Here is a 22,635-nt window from a genome sequence, read left to right on the forward strand (position 1 = left end):
TAACATATGAATTAATTCAGTTGTACATAAAATCACCTCTGATTTAACTGATTTTTTTAAAGGATTAAAACATAACCGCTCCAATACGAACAAGTATGGCTGGAGTATAGTGTACTAGTACACTATAGCTGGAGTACGAGAAGCTTTACCACGTGACAAAACAAATGACGTCGAAAGCTCTATGTTACGTCTAAATTCTTCTAACCAATAGCAGCGAAGCAGCTCTCACAGCAGGAGGTACAGCGAGTACGTTTTAGGAACATGCTTCCCTCCTTCTATTCTAACCTCCGTGACCTTGGAAACAGCCTTCGGAACTGTTGCCACTGCTCTAAACATAAGACGAACTGATAGAGAAATATTTATGATGGTTTTACATGCTTTTGAAATTTTAAATTGTGAGCGTGTTTTCCAGATTTTCAATTGCAATTTCTTATTATTTATATCAGTTTATAATTCATTTCGTGCTATAATTAATAGATAGCAGCACTGGTTAAGGTATATCAGTTTAAAATTCATTTCGTGTTATAATTAATAGATGGCAGCACTGGTTAAGGTGTTTTGGCAAAATTTTAGTGTTTGAAACTATTAGCTCTTTCTGTATGTATCGATAACTGGTTTTAAATGTTTTTAATTTTTAAAAATATTTCGCATGCAATTTTAAGTTGTATTTAAATGTGTTTTAATGTAGTGTAATTGCGTTAAAGCATTATCATATACTAGCTGGTGTTTAATGCGATTTTTACAAAACTTTAAATGTGTCCGATATAAAACAAGCAAATTCTTCTTAACGAGGTAAAACATAATTCTTCAGAATTTTGTGGGTTGATTTACAGAAAATAAGCAAACACACACACACACACACACAAAAAAAAAAAAAAAAAAAAAAAAAAAAAGTTATTTTAAAATAAAAGACACTTTTAAGAGAAAAAAATTACCTTCGATAGAACAATTTGCTAGTCATTGTAGAAATGCGAGGTGATGTGTTATGTAATTAATGAATTTCACTGGATAGTTTAATATTTGCTTTTTCATAATGATTAATTCAGTAGCGTTAAAAATTACGCGCTATGGTGTGACTGTATTGATTAAAGTCTCTATAAAAGTATGGAAAGTAAAAGACATGGCATGCATTTAAAAATTATTTAGAATAAAATAATTATTAGTAAGAAAATAAAATTATTTTAGAATAAAAAATTGAATTGCATTCTGAAATTAGGTTATGGGGCTAAACTGCAGAATTGCCCACTTATTTGATTGGCGTTTGTTTGGCGCTTTTTACAAGAGTAAGAAGAATTGGATTTTTGTCACTTTTCTTTAACTTTTTAGGTGAAAATAGGTCAATGTGTACACAGATAAAGTCAAGACAGTGCGCAATGCCATTTTTATGCAATCGCTCACTGCTTGGCGCATTTTTAAGAATTGCACATACTCGGTATCCATGTACACATCGACCTATTTTCACTTAAAAAAACATTCCAGAATTGCACAGAAATGGCATTGTGCACTCCCTTGACTTTATCCGTGTACACATCGACCTATTTTCACTTAAAAAGTCAAAGAAAATTGACAAAAATCCAATTCTTATTACTCTTGTAAAAAGTGCCAAACAAATAAGTGGGCGATTCTGCACTTTAGCCACATCATCAAGAGTAAATATTTTAATCCCACCCAGAAATTCTTGAAATTCCATATCATGTTTATAAATTCAATTTCCTCCAATGTGTATGTTTGTTGATTGTTCATTAAACATTGTAATGTGTGGCAACTGAAGTACTCAAACTAGAAATTTATTGTACCACTTCATTTTATAGTACTCATCCTATTAAACTATTTATTTCATACTTGTATACCCGCATCATCTCTTTCTTGTGTATCAGCAAATGTTTATTTTTACATATACTGTTCATATGGTAAGATGCCTCTTTTCTATTGAACGAGGACTTGTTTTTTCTGCCAACCTTTCACTCATTGCTATAATGATTTTATATTTAATGCAGATCAGATTTTGTTACAACACCCCAAACTGTTAAATCTCCCCCTGTGTTCTTAAAATATGCATGAATAAAGTACTATAAGTTTGACTATGTATTACCACTTAGGCAGTAGGCTTCTTATGTAAAAAGAATTTTTCTTTCCTTCCGAGGAAACATTTTATAATCTACTGTTGTCATGAAGTTTAAATAGAAAAGGTCTGTATATGAATAGGTAACAGCCTATATGGGCTATATGCACTTAATAAAAACATACAGTCTTAGTAATCTATTCTGCCAATATCCTGGACTGTTGGAAACTGCTTAAACTGGATTAATCGAGGAACTAAATTTGTTCTAAAACATTTTCTCCTTGTTTTTCATAAATAAAACATGATTAATAAATTATTTATTAATTTGTTATACTTTTTATTTTCTGAAAATTGCAAAATTGATTTGTGCACATACTTTTTCTTTTGGTCTTTTTTTATTTTATTTATTTATTTATTTTTTTTATACATACCTTCATTGGAAGGAATTGCATTGCCACAATCAGTATCAGGTTTAACACCTGCATAATATGCTCTGACCAAGTTTCAAACATTCTAATAATTTTTTCTTGCTGTTCAGCCAATGTTAATCAGGCAGTTGAACTTAGCATAGTCTAAGTTGCTTTTCCATTCATCTATATTAATAAGTAATTCATTATCAAATTTATTAGTGTTTGATTTGATATACTCAGTTGCATAGATGGAATCGAATTCATTGAAGCCAAATTGAATTATGTATTAACCAACCATTTATGTATTAAGTATAATTTTGTTTACTAATTTTTTTAGAGTTTATTTTGCTCAATTTAGTGTCTTCTGAAATTCTCATACCAGACTATAGCGATTCCAAATTGATTGAACCTGGAATATTCAAGATACTGCTATGAGTATTTTTTCCTTTAAATTTACATTCACTGAAAGCTGTAATTTATTTACTTTTAGCATCATATTAAAGTACAATCACTATATATATCCGATGTTAACATTTTGCATCAAGAAAAAGGTTTTTTATTTTATTTATTTATTTATTTATTTTTATTTATGTATTTTAGTAATTTATGTACCTTTGTGCATTTACTTGACATTATAGTTCAATGTAAATAATAACCATTTCCGTATTTATTATTAAAGCAGATTTAAAGATTGGCTTAATCATAATAATGTGTTTGTGGAAATAAAAAATAATTTTAAATTGTTCTTTCGGATTATCCATCTCCCTCCCACAATTATTCAGGAAACAATGCACTATGTTGCCAAAATAGGCAATGTATGATATTGCTAAAATTTATTTATGTGGCAACCCAGGTAAGTGCATACTTGCAGCAAATGAGCATGGATTTCCACCTTCAAATTTAATATCCATCAATGTTTGTTTCTGTTGAATTGAGCACTTTTTTAAAAATCATAATGGGATTATGATACTTCATAAGCAAACAAATTTCATAGATAAAAATTTGTGGGCCAATTTCAAATTTGACCAATTTTCTGATGTATTTAAGTGAAAACTGATTGCTGAGTTTTTGGGGATAACAGTGTGTACAGTGCTAAATTTGTACAGTTCTATGATGTTTTGTAAGATTGCTATTTACAGGAGAAGAATAAGAACAGGTGTAAGTGGTCGGGACACCAGAATTTTATGATAGGTTGTACAGGTATAGTTCTACCACTGTAATCATGAAGTGTAGGTATAGTCCCACTGCACTAACTATACTTCATCCAATTTTGAAGACGTGAATGTTTGTAAGCAACTACTGTATGCAGCAAGGGGATAATCAAAGAAAATAATAAACAAAAGCTCTGTCAAGAGGTTTGTGGTAAATGAAGAGTTGGTGTCCCACTCATTTATACTTGTACCTGGCACAGGATACAAATTGATGGTAGATATGCATATTGTAATTTTGTTTGTGATCATTTCTTAAGAACATACCAAAATCACAAGAGCATGCACAATGCCACATTTTTGCAATTGTTCGATGTTTTTTAAAGGAAAACTGATGCCTGTGTACAAGAAGAGAACAACAATGAAAAAAAAAAAAAAAAAAAAGAGATAAGCATTTCTTCCGAAGAGTAAGTGTTTTATTACAAATGTTTCTTTTCCTTTTCTTTTTTTTAATTGATTCATTTCTCTTTTATAAAATTTTTTAGTGCAGTGCCATTTTCAAAATGGCTGTTGCTTTTTTAACAAGTGTTAATTTGCAAAAAATTAGTCATCAGTATTAACAGGTGTTAACTTGCCAAAAAATTAGTCATCTAGTCATCAGTGAGTTGTCTAATTTTGGAGAGGGAGGGGGATGGATAATCACAAAGTACCATTTAATTTATATATATTTTTGATAATGATGTGTAGTATGCTTTCAGTTAGTTATTTCTTAGATAGTGCCACTAAAATGCTAATTCTGTCCTATAATTAATAAACAGTAAATACAAATAATTAAAGTTCATAAATGAAAATAATTCCTCAATTAATTTAGTAACCTATTGCTATAATTCCATTTACTTTAAATTACTTCCAATTTAATGAAATAAAACAGGCGTGGCTTTTAAAAAGGCCATTGTTATGAGTCATTCAGCCATATATACATTATGAATGTTGCTCATCATGGCCAAAATATAATCACTTTTATTAATGAATATTCACCATCTTTCTGCAAGGTAGCCGGAAAGCACTTCTGGCATCATACAGCGTTTGTTGTGTAAAATCTTTATATCAAAATCTGCTAGCAAAAATATTACATCGGACACCATTAAACCAATAATGAATTTTAATGCCGGTATCTAAAAAACAAACAACTAAAACTGTTGATCACACACTATATCATTGCTATATTTTCTTTATTTTTTATAGGTAGCTGAATGTCATCAGAAAAATTAAATCTTCGCAGAATAATCTGTCACTTGGAGATCTCCTTCTGAATTCTAAAATGTTTAAAACTCGACGCAAGAGCACACATTCTCTTCAAAATGAGCTCGAGTCCATTCCAGAAACAGTAAAAATTCAACTTGATAATAAAACACTAATTTTCGATGATGGAAAATGGAAAACAGGTTATTTATTCAATTATTTATATTCTTATGCTTCTTTTAGTAGTGTATTATTTTTATAACTGCATATGGAAATGCAGTTGCTACAGTGTTCCAATTAGAACGTATGTATTTCCTTGTGGCAGTTGCATATAATTATAGTAAAATTTTAAATTTGCATGTTACAACTTGGGTGATTAAATTTGCCACTTTTGATAATTAAGTGCAGTGCTCACTTTAACAAGTAATTACTAAATCATAAAATGTGAAATATTTTACGTATTCAAGGGAAATAAGAGTTTAATTGGTACTTGTCATCTGCAATGACCTTGGTGAAATTCAGGCTTAAGAAAGTGCAGTTGTTGCTAAACATTATAAGTATGCATTTAAAAAAAAAAAAAAAAAAGTGACCACAGTAAACAGGAATTCAAACTCAACGTCAGTTATTTATTGTATACATATTAAAGGAATTTAATATATATTTATATTTATTATAGCACTTTATACAATTTTGTCAACAATTTATTTAAAATAACAACAGAATTCAACAGATTTTATTTATTATACAGTCAAAAGTCTTTAATCCGGACTGGTTGGGACTTCGGCGATTCCGGATTATCAATTTTTCCGGATTATTTTACGAAAATTTCGTGTTTCAATAAATCGATTAAATATGAATTTATTTAACAAAGTCAGCTTAACACCTTTTCAACGGGATTTTTTCTAAAAAAGTTTATTTTTAAAAATGTACAATTTATTTTTCTTTGATTTTTGGACACGTTAAACTTTCATCCTTGCGACTGCTTTTATAAAGAGAATTTTGGAAAAATGATAATATTTTGTATTTAAATTTTTTTTTTTTTTAATGAAGCTTCCGAGTACACATCTCACATCTTTAAAAATGTGATTTTAGCAACAATTTTCCTTTCCTATTGTTGTTGATAGATTTTTGATGAAATTGCATCATTTTGAATAGTTTCATTCTTTTAGAAATATGGGTTTGGCAACAATTTTTCATCGTATTAATGTCACTGTTTTTAAGAGATTGGCATAATTCATTGTCATTTTTTTATATACATACAGTCAGAAGTCTTTAATCCGGACGTCCATAATCTGGAATGATCTATAATCCGGACCTCAAAGCTACAAACTTTCTGCGCATGCGTAAACGCATTATGCATTTACGCATGCGCGTTTAATGTATAACGGACGGTCTATTTCAGTTAATGTTGCAGATTGCGTTGTTCCTTAATCTTCTAATTGGATCCGCCTTATTATTTTTTGCAGACTGTTTGAGCAATTTTATAAAAGTAAGCTTGAACTTTCGATTATGTCAAAAAGAATTTCCGATTCTGGAGCTGCCAAAGGATCTACAAAGCGAAAGCATGTTTCGATGTCCATCAAACAAAAAGTGGAATTGCTGCAAAAAATGGATAAAGGCATATCCTTTGTTTCTCTAACCATTCCGATATCTGTTTATCAATTGCACGCTGCTCTGCGGGGGGGGACGTCGCGGCGTGCAATGAACTGGAAGTTGATCTGTCAGCACTATCCTTACCTTCAGGGTATTTTTTTTTTTTATTCCGCTTATAATTCCTTACTAAATGTAGCATTTCATCTCAATGTACTCCGTCTTTGATATGATTTAAGTCAAATTCCTCGTAATTATAAATATCACGAATACACTTCAAATTGTTTTCTGGTTGCAATTTTCTAATTTCAACTATGCGTAATGTAGATTTTACGCATGCGCACGTTGAAAGGAATATTTAATAAAGTAAAGAAATAAATATTAAGCTTTTTTTTTGTAAATTTTGATAGCCTATAGATCATAATTGCTCTTTATTTATAAATTACGGTTTCATATTTTTAATTTTATAATTTCTGCATGCCATCTTAACAGATTTAAATTGATGATCTATAATCCGGAATCGCCGAAGTCCCGACGAGTCCAGATTAAAGACTTTTGACTGTAATACATTTTTATTGATTTTTATTTATTTATTTATTTATTTATTTATTTATTTTTTTTTGATAAAGTTGTTCTACAGAGTAAAATTTTGTGCGGAATTTTTTGTATTTTGAGTTTTTTCATGTTATTTTTTGCTTATTTCACTGTTTGTAAGATATTGAAAAGTTTTGCATGATTTTTTTTCTTCAACGGAAAGTTGGTTAATTTTTTTATATGTAATGTATTTTTTTTTTTAAATTTGTTTTTTTTTTCGGAAGTTTTCTGCAGAGTAAAATTCTGGGTAGTTTTTAAATTTAACATTTGGTGTTCCCTTCAGGCTTTTTTATGGTACATTTAAAAGCCAGACGAATGCTGGCAGCGTAGCTGCTAGTTATCAATAAACATGAAATTTTGGATTATATTTTATTAGGTATAATTGGTCAGATGAGAAAGCTGGTTTTTCTAAATTTGTAACATGTCAAATGTTTGTTGGTTTACTTTTTTTTTAAATTAAAAATTGTATTTCATAGGCAATTGAATAACACTTTGAGTTGGTTTTTAATTTAAAAAATTAAAGGTATGTAATGTATTTAAAATATATACTCTGAAATGAATATCATAATTCAGTTTTTTCTGTGGTATTTTTACAGCTTCAATAAATCTAAATTCATTTTGATCTGCCTGTATTTATCCTTTGATATTTAGGTATCAATAAACAATGTTTGTTCAGCTGCAATAATTTGTTATAGTAGTTTGTATACGCAGTAATATGTTATGCTTATTGTAGCAAAACTGTTTTGTGCTTCAAATAAAATACTGCTTTTGGTTGTTCAGTTTTATCCAAAATCTGATCAACTCTTTATATGAATGCAAAGAAAACTCAAGTATGGAAAATAGAAATTTTTGGAAATTTGGTTACAGAATCAGTAAGTCATTTTGAAGCAGGAAGACATGAAAGTTGTGCAGAGCTCCAGGAGTCAAACCCTAGACCTCTCAAATATGTATCAAGTATGCTTTCAGTTACACCACGAAGGCATGCAGGAGAGAGAAAATACCATACATGATATAAGAGTTGTCACGAATGAAAAAATTCTCACACACAAACACACAGACAGACTGACATCACTTAAAAAATAGTAAAGTGTTATGAGGACCTAATTTCATGCTTTTTCATTAAAAACTCACTATAGGATTTTTAAAGCAAAAACATTACTTCCTTACCTATGTATATAGGGTGGTGGGTGGTAAAAAACTAAGCATATTATACATAATGCATACTTAGAATATTTTGTATATTAATATTCATAAAGACAAACTGAAAGAGTATTTTAGTGTTTTATATCAATATGTGTTATTAATTAAGTACAATATTTTTGGTACAGCCTTTGTAATTATTTGCATGTTGACTTAGAATAAAAGGATAATACTTAAACTAAACTAAATTAATTAATTTGTAGTCTTTTTTTCTTTCTCATAAATGTAGTTCATCACATAAGTCTGCATGCAGATCTAGTTTTTCATCATAATAATTCGAAAAGTGTTCTCTCTCATTTCTTAAGAATTACATATCAGTTATTTTATTTTACTGCAAATATAAGTTGAATTTGTTTAAAGGAATGGATTAGTTTTGGCTATATAATGTTTTCTCTCCAGTGTATAAAGATTGAAATACTTCTGCTTAAATGTATTAATATTCAAGATTGACATTGTTAACAAAAAGTATTGATATTCAAGTGGAGACTGATAATGAAAACTTTTCTTTTAAATTGTTTCATATCATGCAGTTGAACTTAATTTTTATTGTAGATAAAAATGAAGTAGACGAGGATTTATCTACACTTCGAAAACAAAAGCAGCAACTGATAGAAGAAAATAATTATTTAAAACTTAAGGTTGAAATTTTGTTAAATATGGTAAGTCGTATGCACTTAATAATTAATGAATTACCGTATTTGACAGCATATAAGACGTGCCTTTATTTAGAAGGCCACACACAAGGGAAAAAAGTTTCAATAGTCCGCACGATACCACAATAACTTAAAATGTGGTTTCTTTTAGTTCTCACGTTTCGTAAAAGCCAAATAAACAATCATTAAATGCAATTACCAAACATATTTTTATTAAGGAAAATTAACAAACGGCAAGCTATTTTGAACATGATATGTAAATATTAATAATGAATAAATGAATGAACGACAAGCAATCAAACATAAAACAAAATAAAGCAGAAACAACAAAAAACACAGATTCAAGGAAAACGTTGCCTATCATGAAATTAGACTTTAATCACTTTCAAAACCATAAAAATCCTTTTCACTATCGTCATCACTACTGTTTCCATCATTGCTAGTACCACCTTCTTCGAATAATGCATCGTCTTCTGTTCCGTCAAGAGCATTACTGATTCTGCATTGATAAGCCTTGCCTTTTCATGAACCTGTAGCACCAGCCCTTAGACCCTGAAAAGTTCCGATTCCCATATTTTTCTGCAAATCCTTTGGCCTCATTGATTATCATTTTGGTTGAAACACTTATCCCAGATTTCCTCGTATCTATCACCCACATTTTTATGGCATTTTCAAGTTCAGGCCAAGATAGAGCTGGGCATTGAAGATTATATTTTTGTTTTTAGCAATTTTCAGTTGATCTTCCTGCAGTCACCAAGTACGTATCATTTCTTCGATAGGTGGTGGACCGAAATGCCTTGCTGCTGCTCTGTTTCCATGCACTTTGGCATAGTTTAACACTCCTAGTTTATGCTGAATTGTATAGCTTAATCTCCTGTTTCCTGTAGTCATATTTTACAGGGTATTTTTTTTTAAACAGATAGTTTTTACCGACACGTGTGTGAAGGAAAGGCTCCATAGATGTAATGTGACCGTCGAACCTGTTCGAACTTTGACATCAGCTTCGAGCTTTGGAGCTTTTTGGTGACAGATATTTCACGCATGCACAAAATAATTATGGCAGATGTAGAAAAAGTTATGTGTGTCCAGACCTTTATCCGGGCTAAAAATAGCATTCAGTAAGTTAACCTGTGTCCTTCATGTATAAGACGCAGGTAACTTTTTTTGAGATCAAATTTAGAGAAAAAAGTGCGTCTTATATGCCGTAAAATACGGTATATATAAGTAAAAATTTAACTGATCACAATAAATTATCTATTACATGCACAAAAGCTGCAAAGTCATAAATAATAATTTATTTTCTAATAGATTATTTCGTATATTATCTCCTTTGACAAGAGTAGTTAGAATTCTATTGAAATGAAGTAACTGTATTGAAATGAAGTAATCGCCGAAGTCCCAACGAGTCCGGATTAAAGACTTTGTACTGTATACATAAATGGCCAGAAGATTAATTAATTAACTTGTGTGTTTGTTAGCTTTTAAAGTGATACAGGTCATTTTCTTCATACTCGGAATGGAATTTGGATTTTGAACCAGGTTGGAGAATGGAGGAGCAGAGAGAGTGGCCGTAGGCGGGGACTTGTTAGAATCTATTTTTAGAATGTGGGAAAGAAGTGGTCGTGAAACTTTTAAGATGCGTCTGTTGAAATTTGACTGACCAAACAATTGTTGTGTTGAAAACTGACCAAACAAGAAAAATTAATTAATTTCTGGCTAATTGTCATAGCACAAAGAGGAAAAAAGTACAAGGTATCTTCACTGCTCAAGAGTTTTTAAGCAAGCTTGAAATAGGCCCATTTTTATAGTAACAGCAATAAAGAAGATACCAGAAATAATTTTTACATTATATACAATAACTACAGTAATTACACTATTTAAAAGTTTTTAACTGATAGTCATCCAAATATACCCCCCAAATGATTTAGATTGAGTATTTAACGCCTGCTCTTTTAAGACAAAGGTTAATAAAGTTATTTGGCACATGATGACTTTTAAGAGTTTTAATTAGTAGAATTTTGTGTTGTAGATTTATTGTATCTGTACAAATACTTTTAATGTGTTGTATTTGATTTAATATAATATTATTAGTAATAACTTTCTTGGAAATGTTGGAAGTCCAATTTGTTAGTACAGTACAAAGTCCGTAATCCGGAATGATCTATAATCCGGACCTCAAAGCCACAAACTTTTTTTTTTTTTGTATGCTTTATGCATGCGCGTAAGGAATGCGCATACATCACGCGCCCTATACTTCCACAGTTATAACACCTTCGTTCTTTACTCATATTAGGTATAGCATATGCTTTATTTTGTGTGTTAGTACTTGAATAACCCTTATTCTTCGTATCTGGAACGCGGATTTTCTCATATATTTTTAATTTCTCTTTGAATTCAGAAATAGTTTTACACCCATACAAAATAATTTTGTTACTACTCTGATCGGGTATCCCATTGATTACATTAATCAAGAATTGATGAATCATCAACAGAAACGCGACTGGCTGTTTCATGCATGGCAATTAAATATTCGAAAAGTGATTCACCAGGTTTTAATTGTCCTTTAAGTCTGGACATAGTCTAAATGAACCGCATTTTTTTCTATTTAGCATGATATTACTCGCGTAATCAGAACAGCTTGGCTTAATGATTTGTTTCTCTAATCATTCCGAAATCTGTTTATCAATTTCACACTGCTCTGCGGGGGGAGGAGGGAAACATCGCGGCATGCACTGAACTAGAAGGTGGTATGTCAGCACTATCCTCATCTTCAGGCAGATTTTTTTCCTAATTCGGTTTATAATTCCTTACTGAGTGTAGTATTTCATCTTGATGTACTTCGTCTTTGATATGATTTAAATCAATTTCCTCGTCATTATAAATATCACGAATATACATCAAATAGTTTTCTGGTTGCAATTTTCTAATTTCGACTAAAAGTAATGTATGCTTTACGCATGCAAGCGTTGAAAGAAATGTTTAACAAAGTAAACAAATAAATACATTTTTTTTTTTTTTTTGTAAAATTTGATACTTTTTAGATTATAATTGGTCTTTATTTCATAAATTACGGTTTCATGCTTTTAATTGTATAATTTCTTTGTGCCATCTTACCAGATTTAAACTGATGATCTATAATTCGGAAAAATCCCTAATCCGGAATCGCTGAAGTCTCGACGAGTCCGGATTACGGACTTTGCACTGTACTTTTGTGTTCTCCGTGAGGATACTTCTGACTTGCTTAAAAAGTTATTTTGAAATTTTTAAGTTTTCAAAGTCACAGCATTTGATATTTTGTATGTGAATAGACTGAACAGTATTAATTGCACGAGTGTTATTATTGATTATCCGGCAATAATAATGTTCTGTGTATGAGCTTGCATAATTATGTACAAGCATTGAAGATTAATTAACAGATTTTTTAAGCTGAAGTAAAAAATAATGGTCTAGAATTTTCTTGTAATTATCGGTGCCATTTACTATGAATCTGAATTTTAGTGGTGTTATATGGAATTTGGGAAAAGCATACAGGTTAATAAATCTGTTGTACCTCGGATTTACTGTTGTACCTTGGAATCTGTTGTACCTGAGATTTTGAGTTTCTTAAATGCTTTAATTCTGTTAAATTATAATGGTTTCTGTAGTGTTTGCTAGTTGGTAAGTATTGGCATTAAAAAGTTCTTTAATAATAATTGTTGTGTAGAAAATTTTTCATATAAATTTTAAGTTATTATCTGCTTTACCAATTTTGGTGATAGTGAATAGTTGTTTTAGGTTCTTAATAGATGATACTAATTTAATTGACGTTTACTGGTTTATAAAATTTTACTGGTTTTGGGGTTCAGTTTTAATCTGCTTAAGGACTTCATCTTTCCATTTTAAAAAGGTATATAGGGCACCAGCTATCAGGTTAATAGGCAAATTAACCTGATAGCTGGCCTTAACAATAAATTCATTCATGCTGTTTTCTAAATTTTTGTAACAGTAATTTTTGTTGACATATCTGATTGTTCTATATTTTACTCCATAACTCATGAGTTTTTTTTAAATTGTGTGTGTTTTGAATGATATCCAAATTTTTAGTGGTTATATGGTTGTGAGGGTTATCTACGAATGAACTGAATATAGGCAATTTGCAATGTCATTCAGCCGATCATCTATTTCATGATGGTTTGTCAGCTGCTTAATGTTTTTAGATACTCAAGTGCAACTTCTGGTCTGCTTCAAAGCTGTGAAGAAAAATTTACATTTATTGAAAATTCTAGAGAAGTGGAATTTGTCAAATGCGGATGGAGAAAATTTATTTTAATGAAAATTGTGTGTTTATTGTGTATTGCCTCGTTTTACTTCCTTGTACGATGTATAGGAAGTATTGTAATCATGAAAAATTATGGGTATCGTATTTCAAAGAAAATATCCGTTTTTATGGCTATTAAACGCAATTTAATGATGTTTTTGCATGACATCTGTATGTAAGGATAAAGAATAAAGGACTCTTTTTCCTTAAACAAATTATAAAACTGATTTAAAATGGATTCTGAAGAGATCTTTGTGACATCTGTATGTATGTATGTATGATGTCCCATAACTCAAAAACAAGTAGCCTCAGAATGTTTAAATTTAAAAATTACGATTATATATATATATATATATATACACTTTTGGTGCAGTCGATTTCAACCAAAATGGGAGGTGCACATTTACATGTTATATCAGTCGTAATTTTTAAATTTAACGACTTTTGACTGTATATATATACAGTCAAAAGTCGTTAATCCGGACTTGCCGGGACTTCGCCGATTCCGGATTATTGATTTTTCCGGGTTATAGATCATCAGTTTAAATCTGGTAAGATGGCATGCAGAAATTATAAAATTAAAAATATGAAACCGAAATTGATGAAATAAAGAACAATTATGATCTAAAGGGTATCAAAATTTACAAAAAAAAAAAAAAAAGCTTAATATTTATTTGTTTACTTTTTTATTAAACATTTCTTTCAATGTAAGTTGTTTAAGTTCCTTCGTTTTTTATGTGATAATACATTCTCCTTAATTCTATAAACAGACATAATTTCTTGTTCAGTTACAAAGTTCTGCTGTTCAAGTCCTATAATTGCTGTGTCGAGAATACCGACTAATTTGTCAATCGAAATTTTTTCGTTTTCAATAACCTCTGTCACTTTCTTCGCTATTGGAAGCGAATTATAATGATGAGGAATTTGATTTAAATCATATCAAAGATGAAGTACATCAAGATGAAATACTACACTTAGTAAGGAATTATAAGTCAAATAAAATAAAAACATCTGCCCTGAAGATAAGGATAGTGCTGACAGATGAACTTCCAATTCATTGCGTGCTGCGGCGTTAAAGATAAACAAAGTTTAGATAAACAAACGTTAAAGTTTAGATAAACAAAGGATATGCCTTTATCCATTTTTTGCAGCAATTGCACTTTTTGTTTGATAGACATCGAAACTTACTTTTGTTTTGTAGATCCTTTGGGAGCTCCAGCATCGGAAATTCTATTTGACATAATCGAAAGTTCAAATTTACTTTTATAAAATTGCTCTTATAGTCTGCAAAAAATAATAAGCCGGATCCAATTCGAAGATTAAGGAACAACGCAATCATCAACATTAACCGAAATAGATTATTAGATAATTTTAGCTTATACCGTCCGTTATACATAAAACCCGCACGCGAAAACGTATTCTGTGCTTGCGCACACGCATATGCGCAGTCGTAAAGGTCTTACGCGCAGGCGTAAACGCCTATGCGCATGTGTCAACGCGACGCATGCGCAGAAAGTTTTTAGCTTTGAGGTCCGGATAATAGATCATTCCGGATTGTGTGTGTCCGAATTAACGACTTTTGACTGATATATATATATCCACTCTGTTACTCGGCTCATTGAGCTCAGTTTCTTTATTAATTGTAAATTGTGAATTTTTTGCTTAAAAAATGATTGGATTATGTTGTTCTTATCTTCTGGTTAAGGTTTGTACACCTTTACTTAACCTGCATGTTATAGTTGTAGAATTATCAACAATTTAAAAGTTGTTTAAGTGAACCTAAGTCTAATTTTTTTTTTTACCATAGCAGTCATATTTGTTTACATTTGAAACTTAGCAGAATAGTGGATTTGTTGCCAATCTAGAGAAACTAAGCAACAACAAAGTAACGTCTTCTTTTATTATTGCAAATTAAATTACGCTTAATTCATTTTGGAATTATCATTTAAGTTATTAAATTATCCTGTACATTGACTCAGCATTGAGTTCACAACAAATTAAGGCAGTTTCTAAGCCTTGAATGTCTTTTTGACGAGTGAGACCAAAATTAAACTTTCAGTTTTGTGCACTGAAAAATCAGCCTTCTTGCCTACTGGCCAAATTGTTTGTTTTTGCATAGAAACTGTAATTTTAATTGTGAAAATTGTTTTTTTTTATTTGCTTTAACTGTACTTGGTGTTTTATGTTTTTCTATATCTTCAATTTTTAATGAAAATATTTTGAATTTTTTTGTATTTTTGCCTTGCTTCAAAGTAAGAACTGAATTAATTAGTAGTTCATGTGCATTAGGTAAGTGGCAATGAATCATCTGTGAAAAACTTTCTTTATTATTTGTTTAATTTCTTTTATACTTCGTTTTAGATTTAACATTTTGAAGAACTCTGTTGCGACTTCATCCAGGATTTCTTGCAACACCGTAGTGTTTTTTTTTGTGTCAGTTTCTACATTGGTAGACTTTCCATTTCGCTTCCTTTTCTGTGAGACATTTACCATCAATCCATCCGATATTGGTTTCCTTCTTTTCAACAATGTACATAATGCAGGTTGTGAAACTCCGAGCTGTACAGAAGCTTCATGTTGGCTGCATTTTGGTAAAGCATCATATTGCTTCAACAGTTCATCTTTATCTTTTAAACTTAAATCCTTGCATTTGGACATTTTAAGGCATAACAAAACAACAAAAGCACTATGTGGATGAGTGAACTGAGTGCATTATGGGAACAAAAAAAAAAAAAAAAAAGACAACTTTTTATACAGATTCTCCCTGATGTCTATTTTTCATATTTCTCCATTCCCCCAACTGATCGGAGCAAGTTCTGACAACCTCTTGACAACCTCAACCCATGATTTGCCTAGATAAGAAAATTCTAGTACAGTACAAAGTTCGAAATCCGGACCTCAAAACCACCACCAACATTTTCTCGTAGGCTTTACACATGTGCATTTGATTTCCCCCTCCGCGCATAATAAAACATCTGTAGAGTCCCGATTCTTAATTTCACTTCAAATCTACATAAAATACCTAGTTATTGAAGAAACAGTCATTTTAGCCTAGACTTGTACATTCAGTAATTTGGCTCCGTTGCTGCATATCTGCTTGGCATACATCTCAAACCGAAACATTCCACACAGATGCATCGTTGATCTGACGCCAACGTGGCGAATCATTTTTTATTGTACTTTCCTTTCATCACCGCATGTTTTTCAGTATTGACTCATGTAGTGATAGTAATTGAATAATAATGGAGTCTGGTAACCTTTTATGTTGACATTCCGCTTGGCGATGATTACAGATTTAAGTTAAATGCACTAAAAATTGTTGACGAGGAAAAATTTACCAAAAATTTCTTTGCATATGCTAAAAATAGATTTTGTTAATGATGCTCATAGACCCAAAGATTACATTTAGGGCTTTTTGAATTAAAAATAACTGATTTGCTATTCACATAAATCCAGAACCAGTGCCAGGGCTCGTATGGCCACATTCAATTGCAAAATTTAGGACCCACAGAGACTGCATCAGGCGGGAAGATATCTAGCGCCAGCCCTCAATAAGGCTTGAATATATGGTGGGAATTTATTTAGACAGAACTCTGATAAGCCTTAAGCATATGCAAGAAATAGACATAAATATAATAAATAACTAATTAATACAATTCAGGCTTAATTGTCTTGGTGCGCGATAGAAGCAAGATAAAATTTAACGGAACAATTTGTCGTTAGTCGCCAAGCTCATGACGCATAGCCAAATATGTATAGTGTAGGATAGCTAAATTTGATGATGATAGCCACTAATTTTAAAGGTTTTTGGATATCGCAAAACAATGGTGAAATTTTCCAATTAACGGATTTTGTAAAGAAATGGGGAGAAGCGGTAATAAATGAAGATAATGTAAAAGAAGTTTTTATATCATGAATGGCGAAATCTGTAGTATGGTTCCAGATCCAGAAAATACCGCTACCGGTAGTGAAGAAAATGACAGAGATGTTGCTGAAAAACCAGAAAATTTCGATTGACAAGTTATTCGGAATTCTCGAAACAACAGTTACAGGACTTTAACAATGTAACTAAATAAGAGATTATGTCTATATACAGAATTAAAGGGAAAGTATTAGCACAAAAAACGAAGCAACTTAAAACAACTTACATTGAAAGAAATGTTTAGTAAGGTAAACAATAAATATTAAGCTTTTTTTTTATAAATTTTGATAACCTTTAGATCATAAATTCTTTATTACTTCATAAATCATGATTTCATATTTTTAATTTTATAATTTCTACATGCCATCTTACTAGATTTAAACTGATGATCTATTATGCGGAAAAATCCCAAATCCGTAATCGCCGAAGTCCCGACGAGTCCGGATTTCGGACTTTGTACTGTATTTGCAACTCCACATGTAAAAGTGAATCAACCTTGAATGAAATCACTGACCTTGAAACAGAGATTTTGGGGTTTTTGACAATTCGAGATAAGAAAATTCTAGTATTTGCACCTCCTTGTGGGAAAGTGAATAGAACAAAATCACTAAACTGGAAATACAAACTTGAGGTTTTTAACTTTAAAATTTTAAAAGCGATTTGATATAATAGAACCATTATTTTATGATGATATTGTATTCATTTTAATTCGTTCCTTGGGTTTTGATTCTAATAAACAGTTGATTTTATAAAGCAGCGATTTTATTAAGTGGTACCCACTGTATTTTCAAATTTATTATAAGTGTAAATTATTTAACATTTGAGGGAAAAAATAAATATTGAAACAATGATATATGTGGACATGTTCAAAACAGTGGGAAAATCCCTTTGCACATTAAAAATCTGATAATTAAGTTTGCCAGATTTGGCATCTGACCCACATGGGTGCTTTAACAAAGAAAAAGAAGTACTTGTTTGACTTCTTTGTTATTGGTCCGCATTGGGTGCTTTAACAAAGAAGTTTGTTATTTGACTTCTAAATTAAAAGAAGTACTTACTTTTCTGTCTAGAAATATAACTGTTCTGAATAATTTTCTCTTTACGAGTATAACTGCACTTAAAAATAAATAGTAAGAGGTCATTACACTGTCTGGGCTTGTATGTTACAATAAATAACAATATTAGTTATGTGTCCTTTTTCAATGCAGTGTAATTCTAAGCTCCTAAGATTTATCCTAAATACCAAAAACAAAGTTTGCATTTTGAGATTTCTGAGGGATGTAAAATTAGTTAATGCAGTTTATTGTTTGGTTGCAAGGTTTATTTTGAATCAGTTTTGCAAAATTAAGTTATAGTATTTATTTTTGAAATATTTAAAAATATATATATTTATATTTACAGTTAGCAGAGTCTGTTGCCAAAGATAATCTCCCAAGATTTTCAATGTGAAGATCACACATACAATTGTCAAGGTATAAATTATAAAGAAAATATCAATCAAAATGTCATAATTAGTTTCTGTAAGTGTTATTATATACATGCTGATATTTAAATTATTTTATTAATGCTTTTAGAATAATAGTTTTTCTTTTCTCATTAAATCGTGTTATATGCTTGTTGCAACAACATATAATTCATAGTCAAAAGATAATTTCAGGGAACTATTTTGTTTATATTAATTTTTATACATTAAAATTATAATTTATTGATAAGGAAAATTAAAATAAGATGAAGAGAAATCAGAATTTAAAAAATGAAAAATGCATGAAACACAATAAAATCTGTAAGAAAAATTCTGTAGGAAGTATGATTATAATAATCCTTAAAATCTTACTAATATGAGAAAAGCAAAGGGTAAATTTTCTATACTTAAAACAGGATTTTTCAGATATTTACTGCTTTTTATTTTGATTAAAAAATCTGAAAAATTAATACATCAGTGTACTCTTTTTTTTTTCAAATTTTAGTTATTAAATTAAAGGACTGTTGAAAGTATCATTTTGGTGAGTATGTTTATGTATGCATAACATATTTATCAAACATGTTATATATGTAATTGTAGAATTGGTTACAGGTGAAAAAATCCTGCATTATTATTTGTTTCATCTCTTTTAAAAAGTTGTATTGGAGTATTTCACAAAAATGTGTTAAAGTGCCTTTTAAGAAGACACCTCACTTAAATTAAATTTACCTAAAATCTAACCTAACTATTTCATGCATTTGCATTGTAATTAATAAGTACTGGAATAACCTCATGTTATAACTGGTGATGATCATGAATAGTGATTAAATAAAACATACAATTGTTATCCAATGTATATATCTTAAATTTTATTAAGTGGAAAGTAAACAATTATCAGACAAAGTATACCAAGAATAATTAAGAATAAATGTTCCCCTGGGGATTAATTATTAATAACAAATTTTCTGCAACATAATGATTCATTTAACAGTTTCATACTATAATGGATAAAAATATCATTATAGTTTAACTCAAATATTGCACTAATTAATTTTTATACATTGCACATTTCATATCAAACTATTACCAGAGGGGTAAATTTCATCACTGGTGAATAAGAGAACCTTGAGTATTAATTCTTAAGTATTAAGACAATTTAAATAATAATTAGCATTTGGATTAGAAAATTCCCATTTGATTTACCACACAGCTCTATAATAGTTGCAAACACATTATAAGCCTTTTCGTTAAAGATTTTACATTCATATTTCTCTACATAATAATGAAATAAAGGCATAGCTAAGCGAGAAGAACAACAAAATTGTGACTAATTCTACAGAAAATTTTAAAAAATTACAAAATAATAATAAAAAAAAATTATATTAGCATACCCGGTCTGATTTTTTTAGAAGAAATTAAGAAGGGAATTTTTTAATTAAAAATTTTAACAAACTAGAATTTTTTGTAAAGTATGATGGCTTTCATAAAGTACTGGCTAGATGAATCAAACAGCGGTCAGCCAGGATCAGGAACAACGGGTCAGCCAGGAGCTGGTACAACTGGACAGAAGCCTGATGCGAAGAACTGAAATCTCTCACGACCTCTTCGATGATATGTGACAGTCCACTGCTCTCCATTTCTCAGATAGTGAAGAAACTCACAAGGCACCATTGCGGAGATCAAAACTTCCAGACCACGGCTATGATATGTGACAGTCCACTGCTCTCCATTTCTCAGATATTGAAGAAACTCGCACAGAACCAATGCGAAAATTAAACTATTAACCTATGAGTAGAAAATTTAATATAATAAGGGCAATGGCAGCTGTGAGGTTGAATAATAAGGTACCAGCAACCAGTTGAAGAATTTACTAACCTGAACCATGATTATGGACATAATTGAGAAGGATCCATTTTTTGTTATTATAACGAACTATCAGAGATTACATCCGAAAGGACTTGCACAGCCACTTGGCAAACAGCCCCAATAATTCAGCGAGAAGCATCTCATCCTCCCGAAAGTCAAAGCCGAACAGTAGACCCTTCTTTTCTCTTAGCATACAGCGTGTGAGAGAAAGCATAAAAGTGACCTTCACCCTGAAATCATTCCATTTTGTTAAACAAGGTTACCACCGTCGGCAATACACGCTCAAAATTGTGACAAAACTAATTTTTACAATCACCGCCTCACGCTCAGTAAAATTTCTTCTTTTTCTGAGGTGTTGAACCAAACACAAATTTAAATATCGCCAATCTGGAACAGCTGCGAAGGCCGAGCTGGCAACCCTACTCAACCCCACCGGAAATCCCTTAACAGCATAAGCAAAGGTGTTAGAAATCTGCTAAAAAGCTGCATTTTTACACTTCCTTTCCCTTTACTTTCCACACAATGAAAAATGGAAATTTCAGTTAAATAATTTACTGTATCTTAAAATCTGTTAAGGCTAGATTCTTGATTTTTCTGCTTCTGGCAGTATAAATTAAGAAAATGGGTCAATTTAAGTTAAGTAATATAAAATCAAGATTATTACTTTCAAAAGCACCCAATTCCATTGTGTGTTTCAGTGTGTTTACAAGTAACAAGTGAAAATGAGCATACAAATTCTTTCGTACCAAAACTTTCAATTAAAATCAAACAAATTAGTACTGATATTAAATAAAATACACATTGTATAGCATAAATTTAGAATACAGTCAAGTACCGAAAATCCACCAACCTGAAATCCACATTGCGTCTCAAAATATAAGTAATAGTTTATAGGTTCTGGAAACCGCAACATGTAGTATGAAATATCGAAGAAAAAATACTTACTGGATAATGATGTCATAATTACCAAATAATAATGAGTCATAACAGAAATACCAAATTATTGACATCATGATAAGAGTTTTTTTCCCACCAATCTGTATCGAGGTAAAAAAGCAGACAATTCATTAAGTCTTGTAATATAGTTTAGTTCTGCATATTTTCCCCCCCTCTCATTGTAAACTAATTCTGTAAACTGAACTGTCATTTAAAATTAAAAAAAAAAAAGTTAATTGTTTTCCATGGTTGAGGTAATGCTCATTCTCTTAATAAATATTGCCTTGCTCATATTTTAAATTGCAAGTCTAATTTTTCTTTTAAGGTTATGCAGTTGTGTATAATGTAATTAGACAGGTGCTTTTTTTTTAACTAAAATGTGGCTATGAACCCTGTTATAATGTCTGCTATCTAACATAGTAAGAGTTTTTTAAACAATCGGCAAATTAAAATCAAATTAATGTCTTTAAAAAATAAAAAATGAAACGATCTTGGTGAAAAAAATTTGACCCAAACTACAAGGAATACATTGTTAGCTCTTCCGTTTTAAGTAATGATTTGGGTTTTAACGTCACATTTAGATAATAGTGAAAATTTTCATATAAATTGAGACAATGGATAACATGCCCTACATTTTATACTACAATGAACTATCAGTTTCAATTGCAGCTTTATTGCATAAAAAAGATTGTTCTTTAAATACACTGGATTTGACAAGAAGTAGCCAAATGTGCAGCACATTGAAGGAATTGTATCTCCGCAGGCAGTTTGCTGCATATGGATAACTTGAAAAACAGGGTGAAAAGGACTACAATCTCAAATCCCAACCAGATCCTTTTGATCTTTGCCGCCTGGTAAAGTCCACTTGAAACAGCGGGTGTGGAAGAATGATCGTGGCGAGGGGGAACCGCCAGAAAGTGTGGTATTCATTCTTGCTCTTGACTGTTGCGGTGTGCGCTTCAAAAGTAAAGCACTTTTGCTCTGCTTATTTTTGTAGCTCATATTTAATATTTTACCATATTCTTTTAGCTGTTATTTAAAATTTTACAATATTCTTTTCAGAATTTACGAGTTATTTTTTTCAGGTTTGACAAGTTAATTTTTTTTTTCAGGTTTTCCTTTCAGATTTTACGAGTTATTATTTTTTTCAAATTTACAAGTTATTTACAATATCTTTTGCTTATCTGTGAGCTAATTTAAGATTTTACAATATACTTTTCAGGTTTTACGAGTAAATTTTTTCAGGTTTTCCT

The 22,635-nt window shown here is 30.6% G+C and overlaps 1 protein-coding gene across 6 annotated transcripts; it reads left to right on the forward strand.

Moving 5' to 3' along the window:
• Nucleotides 1-255: 255 nt before the first annotated feature.
• Cby (beta catenin antagonist chibby) lies at nt 256-22,352 on the forward strand. Of its 6 annotated transcripts, none has more exons than XM_085815163.1 (5): nt 470-597; nt 4,866-5,065; nt 8,799-8,905; nt 18,520-18,590; nt 22,146-22,352. In XM_085815163.1, exons 2-4 carry the CDS (start codon nt 4,942-4,944, stop codon nt 18,565-18,567), a joined length of 279 nt encoding a protein of 92 aa, XP_085671289.1. In that variant the 5' UTR covers nt 470-597; nt 4,866-4,941; the 3' UTR covers nt 18,568-18,590; nt 22,146-22,352. The 6 variants fall into 6 exon arrangements, with proteins under 6 accessions (XP_085671287.1, XP_085671289.1, XP_085671288.1 ...); XM_085815162.1 differs by lacking the exon at nt 22,146-22,352 and adding an exon at nt 19,086-19,432; XM_085815161.1 differs by lacking the exons at nt 470-597; nt 22,146-22,352 and adding an exon at nt 256-395 and having other exon boundaries at nt 18,520-19,432.
• The last annotated feature ends 283 nt before the right edge of the window (nt 22,353-22,635 follow it).

The sequence above is a fragment of the Stegodyphus dumicola genome, chromosome 4 (genome assembly GCF_044657685.1).
Source record: "Stegodyphus dumicola isolate Sdum_Otavi_A_Nest chromosome 4, ASM4465768v1".
NCBI classification, from domain to species: domain Eukaryota; kingdom Metazoa; phylum Arthropoda; class Arachnida; order Araneae; family Eresidae; genus Stegodyphus; species Stegodyphus dumicola.

Coding starts and splice junctions, on each gene's coding strand:
- Cby (XM_085815161.1), top strand. CDS start 4,942: ATGTTTAAAACTCGACGCAAGAGCACACATTCTCTTCAAAATGAGCTC. Junction 5,066..8,798: donor TGATGGAAAATGGAAAACAG/GTTATTTATTCA, acceptor TTTTTATTGTAG/ATAAAAATGAAGTAGACGAG. Junction 8,906..18,519: donor TTGAAATTTTGTTAAATATG/GTAAGTCGTATG, acceptor TTATATTTACAG/TTAGCAGAGTCTGTTGCCAA.